Genomic DNA, 24,280 nt, shown 5'->3' on the forward strand with positions numbered 1-24,280 from the left:
TGCTTCTAATCATTTTTTTTGGTCATAGGGATTATTTGGTGACGTTATAGAAAATTAATTAAAGCAGAAAGAGTGTTTTGTTAGAAAAGTGATACAGCTGTCTGTCAAAGAATCCAAGGGCAGGACGTGAGTTGCTCAGAGGCAACTGGCATCTATAGCAGAAAGTTAGGAGCTGGAGCTGCTTTTCCTCTCCATATCTATAATTTCTTGCCAGTGTCTCTTTCCACACATACACTTCATTCCTCTTTGTTGGCTGGCTTTCTCTGTTCTGCTCTTAAATGGGTGCGTTTAACCTAAGAGTTCACACACTTGAAGCGAATTAGAGCCTTTGGCCATTTCAGAAGAACTACTTTTTTCCTAAGTGCCACATCTTGATTAGTTCTTAAGGTAATTTACTATCAGAGTCTGGAAATGATCGAGTTGGCCCTAAAGTATAACAAGTTAGGATAATTGACAATTTTGTAATAGAGAGAGAAGCAGTTCAAATAGCTTAGGATGAAAGAAACCTGTGATGTCCATGAAAGTGCTACTACATAATTAACATCAGCTGGCAAATCTGGTGGGACAGGAGAATAATCAGGATAAGAAGTTAGAACTGGAGCTGACTTGTAGCAACAATATCCCCTCCCAGAACACTGGCAGATGCCATCTCCATTGTAATACTGTCAGCCATCTCTCTTCCCTCTCCCAAGGTACAGATTACTGAATTGTCTAATGCTTATAAATCACCTACTTCTGATGCTAATACAGGGCTCCCTTGTTTCTTCCCATGACTAATAATGCAGGAAGACTGCTTTTCTATTCTTTTCTATCCTTCAAATTGGTCTAGACAGTCTCCTTGGACATTTTACCCTTTAACATGCTATTGCTGTATTTCTCCACCAACGTAACCTATTTTTATTGTCAATAAATTTCCATTCTTTTTCTTTAAACTGTGTACTTAGCTTTTCTAGCAGAGTTTCCTTGCCATTCTTTACCTATGCAATGTCTCTGTTCATTTGAGTTGAAAAACATCCATAGCTTCACCTCAGCAGATGGCTGAAGGGATGGACTGTGGAGAGGTATATGTTACCTGGAAGAGGGCATCCCCAGGAGAAAAGAGTAACAACAGAGGAAGGTGAGTAAAAGCTGTGTATGAGATTAGGTGGGATTTATCAGGGCTGTATGTTAGGCTAAAAAAGGCAAAAAGAGGAATGAGTTTAGGTTCAGATTGTAGAACATCTGCAACCTCATTTAAGACATTCTTAACAGTCTTGTTGCTGTGGACATGATTGGGTTTTCTTGGGTTCAGACTTATAAAACTGCTGTAGGCTTGTTTACTCAGAAGATATCAGACAGGAACCACAGCTGGCTGGCAAGGCAGCATCACATGTTCCTCATCAGTGCTTGTGATCCTCACAGCAGGCCATGTAAGCAGTTTATGGAGCCACCTGGGAGACATCTCCCTACGTGAAAGCTTAGGTGCTAGGAAACAAAGCTCACATCAGGTAGGTCCCAGAGCCGGCTTGGCTTAAAACACCTCATGTCCCACAGGAGACATTGTCTCTTATATGACTCCATAGATTTAACTTCAGGGTCCCCTCAAGGGATGTGCCAATTTCAAGAGCTATCACACCTAGGAAAGTCAAAGCCATGGCTTCTTGTGAGGTATTTATAGTTCATTATAATTCCTCTGAGTCCAGATGCAAATTCACTAATCAGGGGGATCATTTTTACTTGAGGAATGTTGCCAGGTAACATAGTTAACATACCTACTTCATTAGATTGCCAAGGAAGTAGAACCAAGAGAGTTAACTGAAGGTTGGTAGTAGAAGAGAAAAAGATTTTACCCACACTTGTCATTATCCACAGTGTCTTCCATAATCCTTTTCATTTGGGAAGTATTCAGTAATACTCATTTTGTTAACTTTAATGTTGTATGTTTTAACTCTTTTCATGACAGGAAGTATGAGATAGAGGGAAATAGAGAAGAGAAAGGTAAGGCTGGAAGGTAGGCCGGGACCATTAGATTGTCAAAAACACTAAATTCCATACTAAAGAGCTTGCCTTTTATTTTTGGGGGGGGCAAGGGGTGAGGAAAGTTTTAACTAAGAGTGATGGGATCAAGAATTAAACACTTTGAAAGGTTAACTTTGGCTCTAGTATGGAGAGCAAATTAGAGATTTAGATTTGAGGACAGTTGGCTCATTTCTACTAAACCTGCCCTTTGGGCAGAGAGTTCTCTGATAAGCAGAAAGAAGGGATACTCAGTTCTGTGCTCTGCAGAGTTTAGAATTACTGGACAGATGCTGCATGGTACATTGGATGGAGGGGCCAAACCACTCATTTTTCTAAGTTTATTTGCCATCCCCTCTCCCACCTTGGAGACTGGGAGTTTGAGAGAATGGCTCTGAACTGCCTGAGAACATTGGGTTAACACTAAGAAATAACCCTTGCTTCCACTGGTTTCCACTGATCACCATGTGACTCACTTAGATTGCCTTATTTTGCTTTTTACTGGAATTAAATTATAAAACAGTCATTTGTTGGCTTTTTCTCTTCTTTCCTTTTTGTTTTGTTTTTTAGTTCTTGGTTATAGGTCAAGCCAGGGAGTTTCTTTAATGGCTAACTGGTTTGACATTTGTAGTGATTAACCATTTCTAATTATAAGCTGTTGAGAAACATAGTGCTTTACATTTTTCTCCTATTGTTTACACTGACCTTTTTACCCTTTCCTTGCAGAGCTTAACACTGTTCTATCTAATATAAAATGCAGTTTGTAAAAGCTGATTGGGGCTACAACAGAGTCAAGTTAATCTGTGATTGACACATTGTGTTCCAAGAACTCAGGCAGTTTTGCTTGATTATATTAGTGTCTCAAGAGTACTGATTGCTCACTTTTTTCCATCACTGTAAAGCTACAAACAAGACAGAAACACTTACTGAATTTTGTTCAAGTCAGTAAAAAACAAAATTATAGCTACCCGGATTATTACTTTTTATGGCACATAAGATAGCTATGTGCATACCAAAAATACAGTATCTGGCAGGAAGTTAGCAGTGGTTTGTCATCATATTTATGGTATTAAGACGTTCATGCTTACGTCATAACATATTCACAAAATCAGGAGTGGGCAGCAAGGAAATCTTTTTTACCTGTCACAAGTCAAAGGGCTATTTAAAAGTAAATATTTTGTTATAATTGGGCTTCCCTTTTAGCTTGGTTGATAAGGAATCTGTCTGCAATGCAGGAGACCCTGGTTTGATTCCTGGGCCGGGAAGATCATCTGGAGAAGGAAATGGCAACCCACTCCGGTATTCTTGCCTGGAGAATCCCATGGACAGAGGAGCCTGGCAAGCTGCAGTCCCTGGGGTTGCAAGAGTTGAACACTGCTTAGCGACTAAACCACCACCTCTGTTTTGTTATAATTATGCCATAATCTTCAGAATATCAGTTGTGATAACTTGTATAGATAAATTGGGGATACAAAGTCCATAAAATATTAATTTAGCTGATTTTTTAAATGTTACTTGCTCTTCTACTGTCTTTAAGTACTGATACAGTTGAGAGATGAAAAGGTATTTTTGATATTAATGTGGGTCAGCACTTCATCCTATGAGAATTATTGACAGGTTGGCAGGGAGCTTGAGTGGGGCAGACTCTGTGAGGCATTTGTACTTGGTGAATAAATGCCCCATTGGCACTTAATAAAGTTGAACTTAATAGTATATTGTTACATTAGGAGTGATATGTTAAGTCTGTTCTCTGGCTGTCTTTTAATAGCTAACCTTGATAACCTAGATATCAAATCAACTATACTCTGAATCTGCTTCCCAGTTTGGACAATGGTGGTAATTACCTACTCTACTTCTCACAAGGTAGTCATGAGCTGCAAATGAGAATACCTAAAAAACAAGAAGCAGTGGGGTATCCTTGACTGTACAGTCTTTACAATCAGTCCTGGATTCAAATTGAGCCCTGCTACTCACCATTTATTAATATATGTAATCTCACTTCATTTTGTGGCCTCATCAGTTCAGTTGCTTAGTTGTGTCCGACTCTGCAACCCCATGGACTACAGCACACCAGGCTTCCCTGTCCATCACCAACTCCCAGAGCTTACTCAAATTCATGTTCATTGAGTCAGTGTGCCATCCAGCCATCTCATCCTCTGTCGTCCCCTTCTCCTCTTGCCTTCAGTCTTTCCCAGCATCAGGTCTTTTCTAGTGAGTCAGTTCTTCGCATGAGGTGGCCAAAGTGTTGGAGTTTCAGCTTCAGCATCAGTCCTTCCAATGAATATTCAGGACTGATTTCCTTTATGACGGACTGGTTGGATCTCCTTGCAGCCCAAGGGACTCTCAAGAGTCTTCTCCAACATGCAGTTCAAGAGCATAAATTCTTCGGCGCTCAGCTTTCTTCACAGTCCAACTCTCACATTCCATACATGACCACTGAAAAAACCATACCTTTGACTAGATGGACCTTTGTTGGCAAAGTAATATCTCTGCTTTTTAATATGCTTTCTAGATTGGTCATTGCTTTTCTTCCAAGGAGCAAGCAGATACGCAGATGACACCACCCTTATGGTAGAAAGCAAAGAAGAACTAAAGAGCCTCTTGATGAAAGTGAAAGAGGAGAGTGAAAAAGTTGACTTAAAACTCAACATTCAGAAAACTAAGATCCATGGCATCCGGTCCCATCACTTCATGGCAAATAGATGGGGAAACAGTGACAGACTTTATTTTTGAGGGCTCCAAAATGACTGCAGTCTCCTCATATATAAGGGTAAAAGGGATGAACCCTGTTTCCCAAGTGACTGTAACAACCAAATGCCACATTCAGTATAAAGTGTACATGTTACCTTGCACATTTACACATTCACAAAATGGTAGCTGCTGTTACAAATTAAAATTCTTTCTCGATACTTGTACATGCTACTTCCTGAATCCCATTTAACTGAAGAGAAAACCAAAGATGGAGGAGATGAAGTGATTTGTCCAAATTGTGCGCTAGCTGGTGAGAGGCTTGGTTATTGGCTCAAGTTTTTTCTGCTGTGTCACTTAGGGTACCATTAATAAGTGATTATGTGGGGCAGTGAGAGCAGAAAAATCCACACCAGCTACCTCTGCACTGGCTCATGGCTTTAACCTAATGCACTTTCTTCCCTCTGTAAAATGTACCTACTGATCCTGAAGACTGAGAGATCACTCATGGCTGAGTAGGTTGCTCCAGGGCAGACCTACACGATTTTGTGCTTACCCACTGAGTTGGGTACTTACCGAAAGTTGGTTGTGTTTATTCACAAACCTGTTTTTACTATAAAACATTAATAAACATGTAAATTAATGGGAGTGTAAGGAAAAGACTTTTTTTATTCTTGAAAATTAAGTTGACTGCTTTCGTATATCATCTCAATATAAAGGAAACAACAAATTTGCTATCAAATTTGATGAAGCCTGGAAAACTGTAAAAGAGTAGGGGGGAAATCCTCAAAGTCCAAAGCAAAGCCTGTCAAAGTGTTTAAATCCATGGTCCAGCTAACTGGTTCTTTAGGCTATTAGAGATTCTCAAGGAATCTCCAAACCAGACTTCAACAGTATGTGAACTGTGAACCTCCAGATGTTCAAGCTTGTTTTAGAAAAGGTAGAGGAACCAGAGATCAAATTGCCAACATCCGTTGGATCTTAGAAAAAGCAAGAGAATTCCAGAAAAATATCTACTGATTATGCCAAAACGTTTGTGTAGATCACAACAAACTGTAGAAAATACTTAGAGAGTTGGGATTACCAGACCACCTTACGTGCCTCCTGAGAAATCTGTATGCAGGTCAAGAAGCAACAGTTAGAACCGGACATGGAAGAACAGTCTGGTTCCAAATTCAGAAAGGAAAACATCAAGGTTGTATATTGTCACCCTGCTTATTTAACTTATATGCAGAGTACATGAGAAATGCTGGGCTGGATGAATCACAAGCTGGAATGAAGATTGCTGGGAGAAATATCAATAACCTCAGATATGCAGATGATACCACCTTATGGCAGAAGGTGAAGAACTAAAGAGCCTCTTGATGAAGTGAAAGAGGTGAAAAAGCTGGCTTAAAACAACATTCAGAAAACTAAGATCATGACATCCAGTCCCATCACTCCATGGCATCTAGAAGGAGAAACAATGAAAACAGTGACAGACTTTATTTTCTCGGGCTCCAAAATCACTGCAGGTGGTGACTGCAGCCATGAAGTTAAAAGACGCTTGCTCTTTGGAAGAAAAGCTATGGCTAACAGCATATTAAAAAGCAGAGTCATTACTTTGCCACAAAGGTCTGTCTAGTCAAGGCTATGGTTTTTCCAGTAGTCATGTATGGATGTGAGAGTTGGACCATAAAGAAAGCATCAACTCTTTGGCGCTTTTGAGAGTCCTTTGGACTGCAAGGAGATCCAACCAGTCCATCCTAAAGGAGATCAGTCCTGAATGTTCATTGGAAGGACTGATGCTGAAGCTGAAACTCTAATACTTTGACCACCTGATATGAAGAACTGACTCATTGGAAAAAACCCTGATGCTGGGAACGATTGAAGGCAGGAGAAGAGGACGACAGGATGAGATGGCTGGATGGCATCACCGACTAGATGAACATGAGTTTGAGTAAGCCCCGGGAGTTGGTGATGGACAGGGAAGCCTGGCGTGCAGTCCATGGGGTCACCAAGAGTTGGACGCGACTGAGCGACTGAACTGAAGGAAGTAAGGAGCCCACACTGGAATGTAAATTAACTACATCACTAAGCATAGTGTTTGGAGAAGGCAGTGGCACCCCACTCCAGTACTCTTGCCGGGAAAATCCCATGGACGGAGGACCCTGGAAGGCTGCAGTCCATGAGGTCACTAAGAGTCAGACACGACTGAGCAACTTCACTTTGACTTTTCACTTTCATGCATTGGAGAAGGAAATGGCAACCCACTCCAGTATTCTTGCCTGGAGAATCCCAGGGACGGGGGAGCCTGGTGGGCTGCTGTGTATGGGGTCGCACAGAGTCGGACATGACTGAAGTGACTTAGCAGCAGCAGCAGCAGCAGCAGCAAGCACAGGGTTTGGATCCACTGACATTTTTTTCATGGTAACACTTTCTCCTTGAAGGAAGCAGTGCATTAATTTATGTTCTGGCACATGTCTTGTGGTGTATCTTCTTGTGTATCTAGTGGTGGATACACCACTGGTCTAATGGATTCGATATTCATACTCTTTCAGAAATGCTTTTAAGTTCTCTCTCCATTTCTGGAAGCCATAAGTGGAAATCACAGATGGTGGGTCCTGGTGGGCATGGCTTATGCAAGAAAGAGGACCCAAATTCAGTAGGAGACCCATAGCAAATATGTGGCATTAACCCTATATGAAAAGATTTGTAAATGAATGTGCATTTATGTGTTTTAACTTGAAATAAAATCTTTAAGAATATGCAAATACAATTTTCATGCTTACTTTTTCATTTAATGGAGCAGCTATTGATTTCATCCAACAATGGGGCTTTTATTATACTCAAGAGTTCCAGCTAACTAGAAATGTATCTTTGACCTCTGCAGCTGTCAGGATCCTGTGCTTGCCCCTGTATATTTTTACCATGCTGTATTGCAACTTTAAAATTGAAGGTGAATTCCTGTGTTGCAATTCATTCCAAAACTGTAGTCCTTTTTGCAGCCTTCATAGAGTTTCCAGTCCAGGGAAGAAAGTAAACATTAAGTAAATAATTTCAATGAAATTATTAAGTTATCTGAGCAAGTAGTTGGGATGCTATGTCATCACATAGCAAGGAGGCATAATTTAGTTTAAAGGTTAAAATTTACCCCACTTAATCTTTTTTACCTTGCTGTTAAGTAAGTAAGATCACAATGCTTTTAGGGTACAGCAGGAAATAAAATCCTTGTGTTAAATGGCTATAACTATGAAACTAGTCTTCATTTTCTGTGTATATAAGAGTTTCCAACTTTGTTTTCAATCTACCATGTAACTTAAAAAGTTAAACCAAATCTCTTAGTTTGTTATAGCTGAATTTAAGTTAAATACGTATTTTTAATTTTACTGATTAATTGGAAATATTTCCCAAGTATTTTTAACAGAGTGAAAAACTTAACATTGTGCTAGAAATTTAATTTTGTGTTTCAGACTGTATTTCTAAGCTTATTTTCGTTACAAGAGAAATTTTGATGTCATGTGTTTTTGGTAACTATTGGAAAGAATGCAAAGATAATCAGTGTTAACAGCCCAGGATATATCTATCCAGGCTTTAAATTTCTGGTTTCTTAAATAGATTGCAGATTAATTTTAAACTATAAGCTAAACATGGGCTTACCAGGTGGCTCAGTGATTAAGAATACACCTGCTGATGGAGGAAATGCAGATTCAAACCCTGGGTTAGGAAGATCCCCTGGAGTAGGAAATGACAACCTGCTCCAGTATTCTTGCCTAGAAAATTCCATGGACAGAGGAGCCTGGCAGGCTACTGTCCATGGGGTCACAAAAAGTCTGACATGACTGAGAGACTGAGCATACATGCAGGAAAATAGGATTCTAGACTCCATATTCCTAGCTATTGGGTTGCTAAATACATAATTAAAGACAAATTTGTCTAAAGTCACTCAATCTTACTGAAACTGTATCCTTCTTATATATATCAGTTTAGTACAGTTCAGTTGCTCAGTCGTACTCTTTGCGACCCCATGGACTTGCAGCATGCCAGGCCTCCCTGTCCATCACCAACTCCTGGAGTTGACCCAAACTCATGTCCATTGCTCCAGTACTCCTGCCTGTAAAATCCCATGGATGGAGGAGCCTGGTAGGCTGCAGTCCATGGGGTTGCTAAGGGTCGGACATGACTAAGCGACTTCACTTTCACTTTTCACTTTCATGCATTGGAGAAGGAAATGGCAACCCGCTCCAGTGTTCTTGCCTGGAGGATCCCAGGGACAAAGGAGCCAGGTAGGCTTCCGTCTGTGGGGTGGCACAGAGTCGGACACCACTGAAGCAACTTAGCAGCAGCAGCAGCAGCATCTCCATTGAGTTGGTGTTGCCATCCAACCATCTCATCCTCTGTCGTCCTCTTCTCCTCTCGCCTTCAATCTCTCCCAGCATCAGGGTTTTTTCAAATAAGTCAGCTCTTCGTATCAGGTGGCCAAAGTATTGGAGTTTCAGCTTCCACATCAGTCCTTCCAATGAACACCCAGGACTGATCTCCTTTGGAACGGACTGGTTGGATCTCCTTGCCGTCCAAGGGACTCTCAAGAGTCTTCTCCAACACCACAGTTCAAAAGCATCGATTCTTCAGCGCGCAGCTTTCTTTATAGTCCAACTCTCACATCTATACATGACTACTGGAAAAACCATACCCTTGACTAGACGGGCCTTTGTTGCCAAAGTAATGTCTCTGCTTTTTAATATGCTGTTTAGATTGGTCATAAAATTTCTTCGAAGGAGTAAGCATCTTTTAACTTCATGACTGCAGTCACCATTTGCAATGATTTTGGAGCCCCCCAAAAAATAAAATTCAGCCACTGTTTCCACTGTTTCTCCCATCTATTTGCCATGAAGTGATGGGACTGGATGCTATGATCTTAGCTTTCTGAATGTTGAGCTTTAAGCCAACTTTTTCACTCTCCTCTTTCACTTTCATCAAGAGGCTCTTTAGTAGTTCTTCACTTTCTGCCATAAGGGTGGTGTCATCTGCCCTTATATCTGAGGCTATAGATATTTCTTCTGGCAATCTTGATTCTAGCTTGTGCTTCATCCAGCCCAGCATTTCTCATGATGTACTTTGCATATAAGTTAAATAAGCAGGGTGACAATATACAGCCTTGACATGCTCCTTTTCCTATTTGGAAACAGTCTGTTGTTCCATGTCCAGTTCTAAATGTTGCCTCCTGACATGCATACAGATTTCTCAGGAGGCAGGTCAGATGATTGGTATTCCTGTTTCAGAATTTTCCACAGTTTGTTGTGATCCACAGAGTCAAAGGCTTTGGCATAGTCAAGAAAGCAGAAATAGATGTTTTTCTGGAACTCTCTTGCTTTTTTGATGATCCAGCGGATGTTGGCAATTTGATCTCTGGTTCCTCTGCCTTTTCTAAAACCAGCTTGAACATCTGGAAGTTCACAGTTCACATAGTGTTGAAGCCTGGCTTGGAATTTTGAGCATTACTTTGCTAGCATGTGAGATGAGTGCAATTGTGTGGTAGTTTGAGCATTCTTTGGCATTGCCTTTCTTTGGGATTGGAATGAAAACGGACCTTTTCCTGTCCTGTGGCCACTGCTGAGTTTTCCAAATTTGCTGGCATATTGAGTGCAGCACTTTCACAGCATCATCTTTCAGGATTTGAAATAGCTCAACTGGAATTCTGTCACTTCCACTAGCTTTGTTCGTAGTGATGCTTCCTAAGGCCCAGTTGACTTCACATTCCAGGATGTCTCGCTCTAGGTGAGTGAGCACACCATCGTGATTATCTGGGTCACGAAGATCTTTTTTGTACAATTCTTCTGTGTGTTCTTGCCACCTCTTCCTAATATCTTTTGCATCTGTTAGGTCCATACCATTTCTGTCCTTTATTGAGCCCATCTTTGGATGAAATATTCCCTTGGTATCTCTAATTTTCTTGACGAGATCTCTAGTCTTTCCCATTCTGTTGTTTTCCTCTATTTCTTTGCACTGATCATTGAGGAAGCCTCATCTCTCCTTGCTATTCTTTGGAACTCTGCATTCAAATGGGTATATCTTTCGTTTTCTCCTTTGCTTTTTGCTTCTCTTCTTTTAACAGCTATTTGTAAGACGTCCTCAGACAGCTCTTTTGCTTTTTTGCATTTCTTTCCCATGTGGATGGTCTTGATTCCTGTCTCCTGTACAATGTCATGAACCTCCATCCATTGTTCATCAGGCACTCTATCAGATCTAGTCCCTTAAGTCTATTTCTCACTTCCACTGTGTAGTCATAAGGGATTTGATTTAGGTCATACCTGAATGGTCTAGTGGTTTTCCCTCCTTTCTTCAATTTCAGTCTGAATTTGGCAATAAGGAGTTAATGATCTGAGCCACAGTCAGCTCCTAGTCTTGTTTTTGCTGACTGTACTTCTGCATCTTTGGCTGCAAAGAATGTAATCAGTCTTACTTCTGTGTTGACCATCTGGTGATATCCATGTGTAGAGTCTTCCCTTGTGTTGTTGGAAGAGGGTGTTTGCTATGACCAGTGCATTTTCTTGGCAAAACTGTATTAGCCTTTGCCCTGCTTCATTCTATACTCCAAGGCCAAATTTGCCTGTTACTCCAGGTGTTCCTTGACTTCCTATTTTTGCATTCCAGTCCCCTATAATGAAAAAGACATCTTTTTTGAGTGTTAATTCTAGGTCTTGTAGGTTTTCATAGAACCAGCTTACCTTCTTTAGCAGTACTGGCCAGGGCATAGATTTGGATTACCGTGATATTGAATGGTTTGCCTTGGAAATGAGCAGAGATCATTCTGTCGTTTTTGAGACTGCATCCAAGTACTGCATTTCGGACTCTTTTGTTGACTATGATGGCTACTCTATTTCTTATAAGGGATTCTTGCCCGCAGTAGTAGATATAATGGTCATCTGAATTAAATTCACCCATTCCAGTCCATTTTAGTTCGCTGATTCCTAAAATGTCAACATTCACTCTTGCCATCTCCTGTTTGACCACTTGCAATTTGCCTTGATTCATGAACCTAACATTCCAGGTTCCTATGCAATATTGCTCTTTATAGCATCGGGCCTTGCTTACATCACCAGTCACATCCACATGGGTGTTGTTTTTGCTTTGGCTCCATCTCTCCATTCTTTCTGGAGTTATTTCTCCAGTGATATCCAATAGCATGTTGGGCACCTACCGAGCTGGGGAGTTCATCTTTCAGTGTCCTATCTTTTTGCCTTTTCATACTGTTCATGGAGTTCTCAAGGCAAGAATACTGAAGTGGTTTGCCATTCCCTTCTCCAGTGGACCAATTTTGTGTATATATATATATATATATATATATATATATCATATATATATGTATATGTGTTAGTTGCTCAGTCATGTTGAACTCTTTGCAACTAACATACATATACAAGGATACAGTATCCTTCTTACTTAACCTATTTATGTTAATATTAGCATTCGTATAGTCACCTCCGCTTCCCTCATAGCTCAATCAGTAAAGAATCTGCCTGCATTGCAGGGGACTGGGGATCGTTTCCTCGGTCGGGAAGATTCGCTGGAGAAGGAAATGGCAATGTACTCCAGTATTCTTGCATGAAGAATCCCGTGGACAGAGGAGCCTGGCAGGCTACAGTCTATGGAGATGCAAGAGTCCGACATGACTTAGCAACTCAACCCCCATAGCCATCCATGTTTGAAAATGTTGTCATCTTTGACCTCTTCCTATCCATTTGACATGGGCATTTTATAAGGCCCGACCCTGTAGTAGGTTTTAACAGCCACTCCCCTTTCAGATCTCATTGCCTCTAGCCAAGGTTACTATCCTCTTACCTCAAAGAGTTTTCTAACTGATTTTCCCACCAATGGCATCTTCCCTTACAAATCCATTCTTCACTTGCCAAATTAATTTTTTTGAGGCATACTTCAAAATTCTCAACTCAAGAACCTCATCTTTTCCCAAATCAAAGACATATTTACTCCTTGATAATTAGTAAAGGTTTCATTGAAAACCCTCTTCTGCTGTATTTTAAGACCTTTCAGATAAAGGTGTGTGCCATTAATTTTGGAGAAGGAAATGGCAACCCACTCCAGTATTCTTGCCTGGAGAATCCCATGGACGGAGGCCATTAATTTAGTCATTTATTCTTTGGTCTAAATTCAGGAAATGTTTGAATGTTGTGCACTATACAAGTTGTTAGGAGTATAGTGACCCCTGCCCTGATGAATTTTGCTATTTTCTCATCTTTGAGTTCTTTCTACATATAGCACAGTTTATTGAGTTTATATAATTACAGGATTCTTTTTTACCTTTATAATGTTTGCTTTTATGAGTTTGGAAAAGAGGTACAGAGTATCTACTATATTTCTGAAATTAAAGTTAAAATGAAATCTCACATCTTTCCTGATCTAGGTACTTAATGAACATTTTCTGATATCATACATTTTAAATTTTTAGTGGAATTAAATGTCTTCAAATTGTTAAAATAAGCCAAATTCTGATAAAAGACTTAATTTAACAGTTTTAAAAGTATCCTAGAATTACCAAACTTTAAAAGTTTCTTTGAAATCATATGCTGTAACTTATTTTAGTTGAGAGGAAAACTGGGGAGGTGAAGTGCTGCTGAGTTAGTACAGTAAATTAGTTCTTGATGTGTTTTATGCTATATATATTACTGGTATATAAAACATATACCATATATATGTTTTATGACATATGTATATTTAGTATATATTAAAATTATAGGAATAGATTCATTAAAATTGATTACTCATAAAACAAGCACTGTTGTTTGTGAAAACTCCATGTGCAGAGAGATTTGTGTAATAGTGATTACGCATATAAACCAGTTACTGGATGACTATAATTTGAATTGCTGAGTGAAGCCTTAGCTTTGAAAGCCACACTGTTGAAGTGAGCTCATCAGCAGTCTTATCTTAATGACATCTCAGTGTTGCTATTGTCATATTGAATAACTTCATCTTATAAATTCACAAACTAACATTTGAGCAGTTTTGAAGCAGAAGTTGCATGTGGATTCCTTAATTACATTTTGAGAAATGTATTCATAATTGACACATCTGTTTTAAACAATGTGTGACCCTTTGTATCTCAACTTTAAGTAAAGCAAAGTTATTAAAACAAGAAAGAGTTACAGTATAATTTGATAATCAATTTGAAAAAAAGTGTTACATCGATCTGAAAAGACATTTGTTGTTTAGCCAATAGATGTCAAAGTGATAAAAATTTTTATACCCAGAGAACAAAATAGAAAAAAAGAAATTCAGAGTAATATGTTGTGAATTTTCCTAAGTTGAAAAAATACTAAAGAGGTTTTCTCACCAGCAGTAAATGTTTTCTAATGTTCTTTTTAACATTCAATTCTTAAGTTTATTTTATAATTCCAGAAGTGTACATTTCAAGTGTAAGTCTTTTATTATTGCTCTTATAGTTACTGGATTCATTCATTCATTAGAAAAATACTTATTCAGCACCTGTCTTTCAGATACTGTTCTAAGTGCTAGGTACAGCTGTGAGCCAAAGCTCTACTGCAGCTAATTTAGGGAATAAACATCTAATATGCTTGATGGTGACAAGTGCTATTAAAAAAAGGAAGAGGGTCAAGGAGATAGAGAGTGATGATCAATCTAATTTTTATGTGTAACCCTTGCAAACCATTTTAATAATTTAAGTGTAATGACTTTTAATGTGTATTGATCTTTCATCAGTAATTACTCTAAGAAGTACTTCTCATCAGAATTGGATAAATTTTTGAGTGAAACAATATGATATTGTATAGTAAAATTTACTGTGGCAGAAGAAAAAGTCTTATTTAAATTAACTCTGAATTCCATGCCTAAGTTTACTACATATTTTTCATAAGGAAAATATTTGGCCCAAGAATTCAGTGTTAACACTGGGAAGTAGTCCTATAGACCCTTTTCTATCATGGTAACTGTAGCAAGCTACTTTATCAATAGATAACCTTTAATAGATGTTGTTAAAGTGAAGATTCTTTTCCCAAAATATATACCCAGGCTTAAGCTTAGGCAGAAATTGTTAGAGACCTAGCTATGAAGGATTTTTCAGCAAATTCTGTCTTTCAGGAGGATTTTCCAACTTTGCTTACCTAAATTCTCTACATTTGTCATTATTCACTTCTGTTCAGTTGTTCAGTCATGTCTGACTCTTTGCGACCCCATGAATCGCAGCACGCCAGGCCTCCCTGTCCATCACCAACTCCCGGAGTTCACTCAAACTCATGTCCATTGAGTCGGTGATGCCATCCAGCCATCTCATCCTCTGTCGTCCCCTTCTCCTCCTGCCCCCAATCCCTCCCAGCATCAGAGTATTTTCCAATGAGTCAACTCTTCGCATGAGGTGGCCAAAGTACTGGAGTTTCAGCTTTAGCATCAGTCCTTCCAAAGAACACCCAGGACTGATCTCCTTCAGAATGGACTGGTTGGATTTCCTTGCAGTCCAAGGGACTCTCAAGAGTCTTCTCCAACACCACAGTTCAAAAGCATCAATTCTTTGGCACTCAGCTTTCTTCACAGGACAACTCTCACATCCATACATGAGTACTAGAAAAACCATGGCCTTGACTAGATGGACCTTTGTTGGCAAAGTAATGTCTCTACTTTTGAATATGCTGTCTAGGTTGATCATAACTTTCCTTCCAAGGAGTAAGCGTCTTTTAATTTCATGGCTGCAATCACCATCTGCAGTGATTTTGGAGCCCCCAAAAATAAAGTCTGACACTGTTTCCACTGTTGCCCCTTCTATTTGCCATGAAGTGATGGGACCAGATGCCGTGATTTTGTTTTCTGAATGTTGAGCTTTAAGCCCACTTTTTCACTCTCCTCTTTCACTGTCATTACCCTTATTCAATTTGACATTTAAAATTTTTCTTGTATCAATTATTAGAGGAGAAACTAAAGAAATAAAAGAATTAGATCTTTTAAATATTTTATTTTAATGCTCATGTTGTCCTCTTCCTAAGTTTTAATTTTTCTTTGATTAAACTTGCTAGAAGGGAAGAGATTTTTAGAGCTAGGTCTCTAATTCTCTCTTTTTATTTCTTAATTGTTTAGTTTCACCTCTATATTATTTCATGACTCCTCCTAGAGGGGTTTTCAACTTGAATAGATGGCTTAGTGCATGTCTTTTCTTTCCTTTTAAAATAATCGATGCATTTAGAAAGTCACAGTCTTAACAGTAGAGGAATTATCCCACCTACAGTGACTATCCAAACTGTCCACTATGCTTAGGTACCATCTGTTTTTCTTTTATCAAAGTCTTACTTTTTTTGTTCCAGTGCTCCCACCTACAATAATCAGTCTCACCTTCCTGTTAGATCATTCTCATCATTCTAATATATTCTATATATTTTTAAATCAACAAATACGTAGACAAAATAGATCCATTACCTTGATTCCTCTCAATTCTTCCAGCCACTGGATCATCAAAAAAGCAAGAGAGTTTCAGAAAAACATCTTTCTACTTTATTGACTATGCCAAAGCCTCTGACTGTGTGGATCACAACAAACTGTGGGAAATTCTGAAAGAGATGGGAATACCAGACCACCTGACCTGCCTCCTGAGAAGCCTATGTGCAGCTCAGGAAGCAACAGTTAGAACTGGACATGGAACAACAGACTGTTTCCAAATAGGAAAAGGAGTCCGTCAAGGCTATATGTTGTCACCCTGCTTATTTAACTTATATGTAGAGTACATCATGAGAAATGCTGGGCTGGAAGAAGCACAAGCTGGAATCATGATTGCCAGGAGAAATACCAATAACCTCAGATATGCAGATGACACCACCCTTATGGCAGAAAGTGAAGAACTAAAGAGCCTCTTGATGAAAGTGAAAGAGGAGAGTGAAAAAGTTGACTTAAAGCCCAACATTTAGAAAACTAAGATCATGGCATCCAGTCCCTGATGGGTAAATAGATGGGGAAACATGGTATGAAAGTTAACTATCACTTCATGGTAAATAGATGGGGAAACAGTGGCAGACTTTATTTTGGGGGGCTCCAAAATCACTGTAGATGGTTTGACTGCAACCATGAAGTTAAAAGATGCTTGCTCATTGGAAGAAAAGCTATGACCAACCTAGACAACATATTCAAAAGCAGAGACATTACTTTGCCAACAAAGGCCCATCTAGTCAAGGCTATGGTTTTTCCAGTAGTCATGTAAGGGTGTGAGAGCTGGACTATAAAGAAAGCTGAGCACTGAAGAATTGATGCTTTTGAACTGTGGTGTTGGAGAAGACTCTTGAGAGTCCCTTGGACTGTAAGGAGATCCAATCAGTCCACCCTAAAGGAGATCAGTCCTGAATGTTCATTGGAAGGACTGATGTTGAAGCTGAAACTCCAATACTTTGGCCACCTGATGCAAAGAGCTGACTCATTGGAAAAGACCCTGATGCTGGGAAAGATTGGAGGTGGGAGGAGAAGGGGACAACAGAGGATGATATGGTTGGATGGCATCACCGACTCAGTAGAGATGAGTTTGGGTAAACACCGGGAGTTGGTGATGGACACGGAGGCCTGGCGTGCTGCAGTCCATGGAGTTGCAAAGAGTCAGACATGACTGAGCAACTGAACTGACTGATAATACTTATTGTTGACTAGTGGGCCTGTAAAAATAAATAAGAAGGATATACTCACTTAAGTTTTGAAAATATGAATTTTATGAAAGTTAACTATCTTTTCAAATTTAAAATAGACATACTTTCAACCCAGCAATTCCACTTCTGTGAATAAATTCCATAGATAACAAAAGTTTCACAAGGATTTTTAATCTCAAAATTATTTTAATAGCATAAAACAAGTGTAAAATCAATCTGCATGCCCACTAGCAAGAAAATAGTTTAATAAATTGTTTTACAGTTATGAAATATTATGCAACTATTATAAAGATCATTATTTTATATTTCCATGTATATAATTTTAGTGAGAAAAGCAAAATGCCAAAAATATGTATAATGTAATCTTTTATAAAACAAAATAATAAAAACTCCTATATATGTGTATGTAAGTTTGGATATGAATTCTATAAACATGGAGAAAAATGTGAAAGGCTATACACCAAGCTATCAACATTGATTACCAAGAAGAATGAGTGGTGAAGATCAACAAAATAAGTGTCTCAGTGAAGAAAAGCATGCAGTGTGAGCCTGCCGATGTAGAAGGATGGGGCAGGGCGTTGTATATACATGCATATGTATGCATGTATGCAACTAAACCCATGATTACTACAGCAGTGGTTAAAAACTTCTGGTTGGCCTTTGTCACCAAAGATCCTAGTTTCTCTTTAATCAGAAAGCCTGTTTCAGGGGCTAGTCTCCCACCTGCATCTCTAGCCTACTCAGAAGAGCTTCTCTACTTAAGAGGTATTTATTTAATGCATTTCTCAATTCCTCTGTGAAAAGGGTCTTTGGCCCCTCTTGGGACTGGAAGCATGGTTCAACATTTTAACATTCACGTCTTTGGATTTCTTCTCTATCACATACTGAGAAATGTCTGGCACCTTAGTGGCCTTTAAAGTCCATTCTTGTGTTCAGGCTTCAACCAGTCAACCAAACAGCAAAACAATAAAAATTAGTTATTGGAGCTAGCACATTGTAAATGGACTCTCTGGTATGTGTTCTCATACTGACAGATTGAATCCAATTTAAAATTTTATTTATATGTTATATTTATTAAAATAAATTCTTTATTTGTAATGTTCATTTAATTATTTTCTCTGCCACAATAAATAGCCCTCTTAAAAGAAAGATCTTTGTTATTTATCTTTCTACCTCTTGTGGTGCCTTAAACATATAAATGCTTGGTAAATATTGTACTTATTTGCATGAAGACAGTGATGGTAAGATCATCATGAACTACTGCAATGGCCTTTCTTCATTGTGTGGGTCTGTACTTACAGATATTTACTATCTCTGGCCCCTGCCCACTCAGTGCCCTCTTTTGTCATTCCAACAACTAAAAATCCATGCCCCCTAATTTCGGAGTGTGGGAGCAGAGGGGTTGGTGCTACTCTTGTTGAGAACCATAAGGCTAGAGTAATTGGAGAAGCCTTTCTAAGGGGCAGCAGTGCCAGTGATAAACCGTGAAGGATGAGTGGATTTCCAAAACTAGAGAAATTGGGACACAAACAGCATGTGAAAGAGGAAGTACCATAATGTAGGCTCTGAAGTGGTGTGTCCATGTTGGAAAATAGTTAGAAACAAAGTTGGATAGGTAGAGTGGAGTTAGAAGGTTGTGGATAGAAGGAGTCTGGCAGAGGTGAAGAAGAGGGAAAAGTACTATTTCATACTGTAATGCATGCTGCATACTACTGCCAAATTAACTTTCTAAAAGCATTGCCCTCTTCAGCAGTCCACTTAACATTGCCTGCCTTTGGCTCTGTGCTCAGGACATTTTATGTCATCTTATGCATGCAACTTTGTCTCTTACTACTCCTTAAAATTAATTATGAATGTCTGATTGGCTGATCAAACTGATAGCTCCCCCTCTTTCTTTGTCAGTATGCTCACTTCATGCTTTTATTGATACATTTCTTCCTGGATAAAACCTTTCATCATTCTGCCTAGGCAACTTCTTCCCATTCTTAGAAGCCTTCTCCCTAATCAGACTGATCCATAGCACTCCACACCATGCTGATATCTCCTTTCTCTGTCTCACAATATTTATGGCTTGTTGTATGCTGTTTGGCACAGAATTGTATATGGCTTTTCATGCCTCTCATTCTTATGTCTCTGAATAATTTTTATTCGCCTACTAAAGAGCTGTGTAAGGTTAAGGTACATGCCTCACAATATTTTGTAAGTCTCCAAAGCAGCTTTGCTTTTTTTTTTTTTTGGTCATTTGAAAGATATTGGGCACCCTGAAAGCTCAAATTCTGTGTTTGTACATTTGTAGGTAACAAAATGTTAATACTGCAGCATTATAGTGTTTCTTATATTTAAGTTGTTATTTTTTGTTTCAGTACTCAGTTTAATTATTTTTGAGGGTAAGAACAAAGATGTATATTGGTGTCCCCCACAGTGCTTGGTAGAGTGTCTTGCTTACAGTTACCACTCAGTATTTTAAAATTTGATTGTATTTGATAAGATTTTCATTTGCTTTATCAATGTGCCTCAGGTATAACCATGTTCAGACCATTTGTTTTGTCAACAACAGAGGATACCGTTAGGGCATTTGTACACCCAAGAAAGAATCCTATCCCAGTCCTAGGTATCTTTCCTGAGCCATATTTTCCTTTTGCTAAGTAGTGTCATAGAAATTTGTCTACTGTATTAAATCAGAATGGCACAGTCATAATTACAGAGCCATACTGACTTCAGGTTATTTATTTGAAAAAGAGTAAGTATTGTCATATTTTGATCCTTTGTAGTTTCCAAACTTTTTCTTTCTCTTTAGTCTGCTCAATATTCTTTGCTCAAATGAAGTCCTACCCAGTATTGTACTATATTAATGAAACACCCTCCTTTCCTTAAGGGAGAAAATAGAAGTGGAGAGCAGTAAACGGGAGCCCCACCTTTGTATTTCTCCTCCTTTCTCACCCCCATCCAGAGTACAGCTTCAACATCACTATAACTCATCTAATTTAAAAATGCTTTCTAAAAAAGTGATTGTGAAATTTCATTTAGGAACTTAGTATAAAAATAGAAATATTTTAGTTTTACAGTGATTTTTAAGTACAAAGGAAAATGCTGTGGAATACATTTCTTGTTTCAGCAATAAAAGAGTTAACATACTGAGCAGCAGAGACAGACACTGCAACGGGATAGTGCTTTCTGTCTCTGTCATTTGTGGTTTAAGAAAAGGGGGTGGTGTTCTGCATTTAAAAGGACTTTAATGAATGCTGTCAGTGTTTGTGAGAGCTAATGGTCAGTAAGGGGAAGGAGAGCAGGGGAAAGTCTAGCTGCTTCAGGATAGGTGGATGAGAGTTTGCTCTGATTGAACGGAATGTTCCACCGTGTTTCCTCTTTTTTTCATTGTCCTTTGTTCTTTATAATCTGATATATTGGTATAAAAGTAAATGTAGATATATATGTGAATGTGATTTATTTTCCTTTCAATTTGTTTATTGTGTACAGCAGGGCATATACTTCTCTTGTCTTGGTTGGATGCACAAATCTGTGTGCAGTGCTTTTTGCCCGTTGCCTAGACGATCACTTGGTTTCTCTGAGGATGTCTGGTTCTCGTAAAGAGTTTGATGTGAAGCAGATTTTGAAAATCAGATGGAGGTGGTTTAGCCATCAAGCATCATCTCCTAATTCTACAGTTGACAGCCAGCAGGGAGAATTTTGGAATCGAGGACAGACCGGAGCAAACGGTGGGAGAAAGTTTTTAGATCCATGTAGCCTGCAATTGCCTTTGGCTTCAATTGGTTACCGAAGGTCCAGCCAACTGGATTTTCAGAATTCACCTTCTTGGCCAATGGCATCCACCTCTGAAGTCCCTGCATTTGAGTTTACAGCAGAAGATTGTGGCGGTGCACATTGGCTGGATAGACCAGAAGTGGATGATGACACTAGTGAAGAAGAAAATGAATCTGATTCCAGTTCATGCAGGTTGATTATTTTTTTTACTGTTAGAAATGGGGTGTGGGGGGATATTCTCTATACTGTTTAAAACAATTTAGTATTGTTGTTTAAAATCTATGATTATACATATACATGCCTCTCTCTCTGTATATATATATATATATAATGGTATGTAATGTGGTTCTTTTACTGGGTTTTTTTAACGTTCTAATATTGATTTTAATTCTAGAAAATTATAAAGACAACAAATAGCTTTCATTTTGAAATATCTTGTGTTCCATATATAGATCTGGCTCTGCCTTGAAAATAATATATGGTAGCAGTTCTATGCATCATGCCTTGTAGTCTGCTTCATTCATGTACCTTCTATAGTCTTATAGCAAAACTATAGGAGACATTTCTGGAGTACAAAAAATTTTATGACATTTCAGTTTGCAACGGATTATAGTCATGTTTTAATTTTAGTTAAAGGTTTTACCAGGAGATGCACATAGTAGTTGCCAGTAATTTTTATTTACTCCATTGTGGTTGTCAATAATATTTTTCTTATGGTTATTTCTCTTTGTCCTGTGTTGCAGCCCTCTTGACTAATACAGAGAATACAGTAGCACGTCTCTTTCTAAGATGACAGCTACTAATTCCTGTTACCTTCACTTCACTGAAAATTGTGCTATTTAGGGAAATGAAGGATATTCCTTCAGGAAAGTATAAGGGAACATAGACGAGCTAGATGTGGTCAGCTGGTAAAAAGGGGGCAAAAAGAAGGGGAAATGAGTTTGAAAATTAAAAATTGGTTAAATTCATATGACTTTATCCATCTTCACCCATGGAGCCAGGCTTTACTTTTGAAATGAATTTTCTTCTTAATCAGTATAAACTACTATCACATCTTAAGAAATAAGTTAGAGCCTGAAAGTCACCCTTCTGATTCATCTTCACTCAAAAATATTTAAAGGCTTATTTTTCTAGATTAATTACTGGATCCTTTTTCTTTTAAAATTTCTCTGCAGGTTTTGATAACACTTGTAATTTGTATCTTGGTTATTAATAATATAGGCATCATAAGAGATGGAGACAAAATGAGTTCATATATTCAAGTATCTCTTACTTGGGATATTTACCACCTTCTCTTCTAATCTTCAGAATATGGAGTTCTGAACTGTGGTGTTGGAATAATAACAAATATAGACCAGTCATCTATGCTCATTTGTGTAATGGAGAGAGGGGAATATCTTTACATAGGTAACTAGTATATTTAATTTTTAAAAATTTAATTAGTTCATGATTTAGCATTATATTAAGAGAATAGAAGCCACTGATAATTTTCATATGGAGATCATTTGAATTAATATGGTTTCATTGTTTTGTGTTTTCTTTGGATACTTGTTGCCATAAAAGGCGTGATTTATTTAGTAAAAGGTTCAGGGTTTACCATTTTTGTGAGAAACCAAAGAGTAATCATCTTTGCATTTGAAAATCAATATAATGTATCAAGAATATTTTAACAAAATTAGAGGAAAAAAAGGTTCATTCATTTACCAGCATAAGTTATAAAAATCTTAACATGTGTCTACTACCTGGAGAGATTATACATATGTGAGGGAGTATAAAATTTATATACATGTATATAATCTTACATTACACACACCTGGGTCACTGTAATTTACTTCCTTACAGCAAAGGTAGTTTGCAAAGCTAATGATTACTGAAATTAAGTTACTCTGTTCTTTAGTATCCACATTAAAATGTCATCTTGATGGGATAGTCATTATGACAGAAAAAGATTGCTTTTTTTCTTTTGGACTTAGATTGCTGTGTGCATAGTTCAAGAATATATAATTGATGTTTTTATTTGTAGGAGTTATAAAAATCAGAAAATTATATTTTCTAAAATTTAAAATGAATGTAGTTGTTTTTAAAATGCTAATAGAGAAGGTTGAGAAAGTAAATAATAAGGGAATAAACAGTTCACATCTGCAGTGATCAAACTCTTTCTAAATTATTTCAAAAATAAAATGTACTTAAAGAAAATGTCTTTGATTTTTAGATATGAGAGGAAATGTGTCAAAGAAATTTACTATTCCTGGTGGCTTAACATTTCTATCCCAACATCTTTCTGCAAAAAAAGTGAAAATCATTTTAGACTTTAGAAATGTCATTTGTGTGTGTACTTTTACTTTTCCATTTTTCTCCAGATTAAGTGTATCTAATTTTCATACCCTTCTTCAATCCTCCAGCTCTAAGTCTTTGATCTTCATCATGAGGATACATTTATTTGCCGCCAGCTTTTTGATTAAGTGAGCAATCTCTCTAGGTGGTTGGCCTTCTACTGTAAACAAATCAAAAACTATCACTGTTAATGTCAAAAGAAGTTACACTGACATTCATCAAATTTTGTATATAACTTGGGAATAGTTCTTTTCCTTACATAGTACTTGCAATAAAATATATAGCAAACATTTTATTTCAGTATACCATAGACGGACATGGCATGATGGGGAGACATATGATATACGTTTCATCAGTTCTATTCAAACCTGCCTGGCTCTTCAACTTATGGTAATTTCTGCTGTCTCACATCTAAGTGATTTAAAAGTTTCTTATCTTTTAACTGATCTTGTGTCTGTAGCTTAGCCACTTTCTCTCCAATGTCGTTACTTTGTTATTAAAATACAAACTTTGATTTTTACACCTTGAGGAATTTTAGGCCCTGAGTAACAGAATTGTGATCTTTTGTGTGAGCAGTAGGTTTCTATGACTGTAACTCAAGATGAATTTTCACCAGGGCCAGTCAGGTTTACATGATAACTCGTCATGGGACCATAAGATAAATACAATTTACACTGTATTTGATTGGCCAACTTTGAAATTATGGTATTTTTACATAGTGAAGAAATTTTCATTCTCTCAACCTTGTTTATAAAGTTAAACATTTTTTAAATCAGATTATTTTTTAATTTATTTAAAATAGTAGTAGTATTTAAAATACTACTGTATTTTATAAATATCCCAATAAAATAATAGCTAATACTGACTGGGTATTT

General features: G+C 37.9%; 1 protein-coding gene across 5 annotated transcripts in view; it reads left to right on the forward strand.

Annotated features, from left to right (window-relative positions):
- KLHL5 (kelch like family member 5) overlaps positions 1-24,280 on the forward strand; it is a 95,817-nt gene that overhangs the window by 4,366 nt on the left and 67,171 nt on the right. Inside the window, exons 2-3 of one of the 5 annotated variants that reach the window (XM_005207900.5) lie at positions 20,787-21,263; positions 22,380-22,478. The exons of 1 other annotated variant lie outside the window; for it this stretch is intronic. In XM_005207900.5, the coding sequence (XP_005207957.1) occupies positions 20,881-21,263; positions 22,380-22,478 (482 nt within the window). In that variant the 5' untranslated portion in view covers positions 20,787-20,880. The remainder of the gene's footprint in view (positions 1-20,786; positions 21,264-22,379; positions 22,479-24,280) is intronic. 3 more of the 5 variants (XM_059887858.1, XM_059887859.1, XM_024993538.2) reach the window with 3 other exon arrangements.

This window comes from Bos taurus, chromosome 6 (assembly GCF_002263795.3).
Source record: "Bos taurus isolate L1 Dominette 01449 registration number 42190680 breed Hereford chromosome 6, ARS-UCD2.0, whole genome shotgun sequence".
Taxonomy (NCBI): Eukaryota; Metazoa; Chordata; class Mammalia; order Artiodactyla; family Bovidae; genus Bos; species Bos taurus.